This window comes from Mus pahari, chromosome 5 (genome assembly GCF_900095145.1).
Source record: "Mus pahari chromosome 5, PAHARI_EIJ_v1.1, whole genome shotgun sequence".
NCBI classification, from domain to species: domain Eukaryota; kingdom Metazoa; phylum Chordata; class Mammalia; order Rodentia; family Muridae; genus Mus; species Mus pahari.
The window spans coordinates 21,045,038-21,050,279 of NC_034594.1; the positions used below are offsets into that span (position 1 = coordinate 21,045,038).

Consider the following 5,242-nt stretch of genomic DNA (forward strand, 5'->3'; position numbering starts at 1 on the left):
TCTCTTCCCAGATACTAATGCACATGCCAGCAAGATTCTGCTGAAGGGACCCTGATATAGCGGCCTCTTGTGAGGCTATGCCAGTGCCTGGAAAACACAGAAGTGGATGCTCACAGTCAGCTATTGGATGGAACACAGGGCCCCCAATGGAGGAGCTAGAGAAATCCAAGGAGCTGAAGGGGGCTGCAACCCTGTAGGTGGAACAACAATAAGATCTTGGTTTTTTTAAACAGTGCAGTATATGTGATATTTTAAGGGAGAGAATTACAATATGTATGTTGCAACTGGATATTTCTAGAGTGAGTTAAAAATGAATGGGGAAGAGAAATGGTCCCTGTCCTCACTGACATAGTTGCATGCACAGGACTTAAAGACATGGGCATTCTGGACAAGGTGGGAAGAACCATTTGAGGCAAAGAGGCATGCGAGGTCATCCTGGGGAGACGATGGAGACAGGGTGTTTGCTATTTTTCTGATCTGGAGGGCAGATAACACCACCTGTATTAGGAAACAAGGGTGGGACCATCAGGATGATGGGGGAATGAGCAAGCAGTGTGGAGACTCAGGAGGTGGGAAGATAAGATGTCTCAGAGGATTTCCAACAATCCCTGCAGTATGTCGGAAAGTGGTGAGTCAAAGGAACACAGCCCGATGATGAGGAAGAAGCTTTGATGATGGCTTTGAGTGCAGTGGGGCGTCCACATGGAGGAGGGTGCTTTGAACATCTTTAGTTCAACTAGAAGAAGAACCTGATGCCTGAATCACATTTTAAGGAGGAAGTCCGTGCTGAGCAAATGGAATAGCATTTTTGAGAGCATTAGAGGCAAGAGAGAGAGCTTCGTGGATAAGAAAATGTGCTTCTCTTACAGAAGACCTGAGTTCGGTTTGCAGCACCCATGTAGGGTGGCTCCTAAGCACCTGGAACCCAGCTCTAGGCACCAGGGCCTCTTCTAGTGTACAGCACTGATACTTACAAGCATACCTATGTACATACACATGCTTGCATGCACACAGAATCTTAAAACCTAACACCTTTTGAAAAGGAAAGAAAACCAGCTAAGAAGGAAAGTCACACAAAGAGAGTTTTCTCTAGCGGAGGTGAAGAAATGGTGCACAAAACGCTTTTATTGGAGCCAGAGAGAAGAAGAAGATAGGTCTTTCTGTTTTCATTCTTCCTTTCTTCCCTCCCTCCCCCTCTCCCTTCTCTCTTCCTCTTTCCTTCCTGATTAATCTCTCTCATTTTTTTCTCTCTCTTTCCTGTTTTCTTTCATCTTGCTTTAGGTTGCTGCTGATGGAAACCAAGATTATGTTCATGTTAGGCAAGCGCTCTACAGTGGAGCAATCAGCTGTTAAGCTGGGCTTCTTAAACCCGAGCAGCACCCAGCTAGAGGGACCATTATAATCAGAGTGGCATTGATTCAAGGCCATGGGTGACAGGAAAGGGGGGGGGTCTTAGATTTTGACTTTCTTGATCTCAATTTCCTGCCAGCCCTTGAGCTTGCTCTTTGACAGGGGGTGCAGAGTGTTGCCTGGTTTATCATTCCTAAGGGGTTCCCACATATGGCAAGCACTCTGTTAAGATTTGTCGAATGTTAGGAATTGAGAATTGCAGAGGTAGAAACCAACGTGATATGCCAAGAGGAGTTTTAAGAAGAAGAAGATGCTGCCAATGGGAATCTGAGCTCTTTTTGAGGTCAAGTAGCTCTGCTATGCGTGGCCACTTAGTCACTGCTTTTTAGTGCATGACAGTCTGCTACCCTCCCTAAACCTGGCTGATTTTCTCTATGTTGAACTACAAGATAAAGAACGAGGCTTCAGGGAGTGTGAAAATGTACTATTATGCCAACCACTCCTGTCTCTTAGGGGCAAACCAATGTGCATTTACTCCTGGTCCCACCGAGTACAACACACACACACACACACACACACACACTTGTGTGACCTTGGTAAAGTTGTTTAGTTACTCACATGAACATTAGGGAACTGGTCAATCTCCCTTGCATACACACACTGTAAAATATCTGGGAGTCTTTGAGCAATAGACCACTTGCTTTCTCCTGTCCATCTCATTGTAAATATAAAGAAAACCCGGGGAAACCCAGGTGTACATGTATTTCCCAGATCACAGGAACATTTAACAATATATATGCTACATTTGGGATGTGGACCCATATGTCACATGCATGGTGTAAGCAAACATACAATTGAAAATGTTTTCACTTTTTAAAATGCTGTTGTTTAAAAACATGCCATTTAGCACCATCTTCAAGATGGTTGATTTCTGAGAAGAAAAACCACAACCATAAGAGCCACTGAAGCTCACTTTTGCTCAGTCGTGCAAGGGCTATGCCACACTCCAGCTTATTCAATAGTAAGGAAAAGGCCACAAAACAGCATTCCTTGAGAAAGAGAACACGCAGTGCAGATGCACACACCATCAGAAGACAAGGTTGGCAGCTGCTTATAGAGTTCTTGAAACTAAGACTATCTTCCTATCCTGGTCTGTAAACCTCTGAATTTGTCCAGCACTGATGATAAAGTTTAAAACGTTAATTCTCTTAAGTTCATGCCAAATGGCTGCCTGTGTGTAGTCTATTTGGTATTTATGTGTGACATGTATGTAGTACGCACATGGTGTTGTTGTGATGGTATGTGTGTGTGAGTGTGTGTGTGTGTGTGTGTTTAAAGACTGTACTGGAGTGCAACCTTTCACCCCACGACAGTTGTAAACTTTCTGCTCTGAACTGAGGGGTGGCAGAGAAAATCTTACACATCAATGATTAAATCTCTTCATATAGAAATTAGGGTAAATCAGAAGATTGGAAGTAGTTGCAAAATCTCTTCGCTTGTTATAAAATCTGTACCTTTGGTTCTTAGAAATGATCGTCAAAATTGGACCTTAAATGTCACCAAAAGAAACAAACACAGCTGTTTCTCTGACAAACTTGTGACAAGCAGAGATGTTGAAGTTAAGAAATCTCTGCATATAACATGTAAGAATTCTAATTATGGAGAGCTGATCCGCCACACATCGCTGTATAAGGTAATGTGTTGACAATATCTCCACTTAAGGCTCAATAGGAAAGATAACATTCCATGTGCAGAATATGAAGACTGTGGACCATTTTGGCTTCCACTAACACAATTGGTTTTAAGTCCACATGGCTTGCTTGGCTTGTGTGAAAAAGTGTTCAATATGGTTATTGTAAAGAGCCAATGTATGCAATGTGGGTAGCTTGATGGTAGGTGTTTAGTACACAGCAACTTCTTCTCTCTTTTCCTTCGTTGTCCTTCTATTTAATTAAACCAGTTTGGGAGTGCAGGTTTAAATTCTTTGTTTCATTTTATTTTGGGACATTTAGATGTTGAAACACAATTATATACATTTCCTGAATGTTTGAGTTTACTTTATAAAGCTGGAAGATAGAAAACAAAACAACAGAGAAAAGGGAAAAATCCCTCCTAATCTCTTTTGTCACCAGGTGAACATCTGTCCTTAGAAGTAGTGTGTTCTGTTACCTGTCTTTTTTTCTTCTTCTTTCTAACTAAAACGATGTGATTACTCATCCATACCTTTCTTTGAACAACCTTCTTTCACATCTGGGCTGCATTTTGTATGAACTTAAATTAATGGACCTCATTGTTATTAGACATGTGTAACTTTCCTAGGTCCTTCAGTTATTTACAGATTATAACAGATGATTTTATATAAATCTTTGGGTGATTTATGATTAATGTTACAATAATGTGGTTAATCACTCAGATCCCCACAGATAGAATTACTGGACCAGAGAGAGACTAATTGATCACCCTACTCTCTACCTACTTTCATCACGTTCCCCTAACATGAGAAATAATATTTTTGGAAGGTTAAACATTTGACATCAAACATTTCAGAAACTTGGTCTGTCTCCCTGTTGTTCTTGTAATGACTCTAAGTTAAATGTGGGGACTGCATCCTAATAGAGCTTCTTTGGGGGATAGCCTGTGTGGTTTCTGTTTGCTTTCTTGGTGGGCCTTTCCCTTATTGGGTTGTAAGAGCTTTTAAAGAAGATGCTAAGGAGGAGATGTTCACACTTGAATCCCATGTTTAGCATGTATAAAACAGTATATACATTCACATTCATACACACATGTAACATGACCTGTATCATATCCGTGGAAGAGGAAACCTGAACTGCTGACCCTGTCAAAAGCTGAACAGCGGGACTTGTGGAAGCCAAGCCACTGGTGGTTTCCTCGGGGCGCGTTTGTAGCCTTTTCTGTCATGTCTTGATATGCGAGGTGTCAGGGGAACTTCCTATCTGAAATGTTTTCAAAACATATGACTCAGTCTTGAGTTTACCTGCCTTCTTTTCCTGTTAAATATACACATTTTGCAGTACATGTAAATTAGGGAGTCTTGGTTTCTGGGTTTTAAAGAAAGCCCCAATACACAAATACCTAAATTTAAGAAATGCATGTTTCTGGGTCTGCGTGTGGCTGAGCAGCTGACCAGAAGGTCAAGCATGCTCAGACTGTGAGCCATCTGTGATCTTCCCAAGGTACAAAGGCAGCTGAATCAGCAAAGGTTTGATTGGAACTGAAAATGAAGACCTCTAGCATTTGGTATATGTTAAAAAGAATCTGCTTGGGTTTATAAAATGCTCCTTATACTCAGAAACACTTTGCAGATATGAGGCCCACATGGGCACTTTGCAAGACATTTGGGTAACTGCCTGGGTCTAGCTATAGAGGCCACCAGCAGTGGCCAGCAAGAGGCAAAGTCTATAAGCACTAGGTTCTCCTTGTTAGGAATGTGGGGGAACAGAGGCATATGGTCAAAGTTAGTTTTTCAGATCTCCTTTTTCTGATAGTTTCCACACTGGCCAGGACCTACCAGAGGCTGATTGAGGGCTGATTTGTAGATGGTGGCTTTGTTATGTTATTATTGGTTACTGTGACATGTGGAGAGAAAAAGCAAGATTGAATGAAGTATGCCTATGGACCTGGCCATCTATACCTTTTGGTACAAGGCATCAAGAATCCAGAGCGGGCAGGCTCTATTCAGTCCTCTGAGTCATTCTGTCCATATTCCCATTGACCCTCTCCTTACACACAGAACTGGAATCAAAGTGTCATGCAGTAGAGGTGTGTTTCATGGATAGTCTTCACCCAAGCAGGGACTTTGTTATTTAGTATTCTGTCTCTGTTTCTGTTGCTCTCTCTCTCTCTCTCTCTCTCTCTCTCTCTCTCTCTCTCT

The 5,242-nt window shown here is 42.0% G+C and overlaps 1 protein-coding gene across 1 annotated transcript in view; it reads left to right on the forward strand.

Annotated features, from left to right (window-relative positions):
- Il18r1 (interleukin 18 receptor 1) overlaps positions 1 to 5,242 on the forward strand; it is a 32,266-nt gene that overhangs the window by 9,754 nt on the left and 17,270 nt on the right. Inside the window, exon 4 of the mRNA XM_021199107.2 lies at positions 2,878 to 3,043. Within this exon, the coding sequence (XP_021054766.1) occupies positions 2,878 to 3,043 (166 nt within the window). The remainder of the gene's footprint in view (positions 1 to 2,877; positions 3,044 to 5,242) is intronic.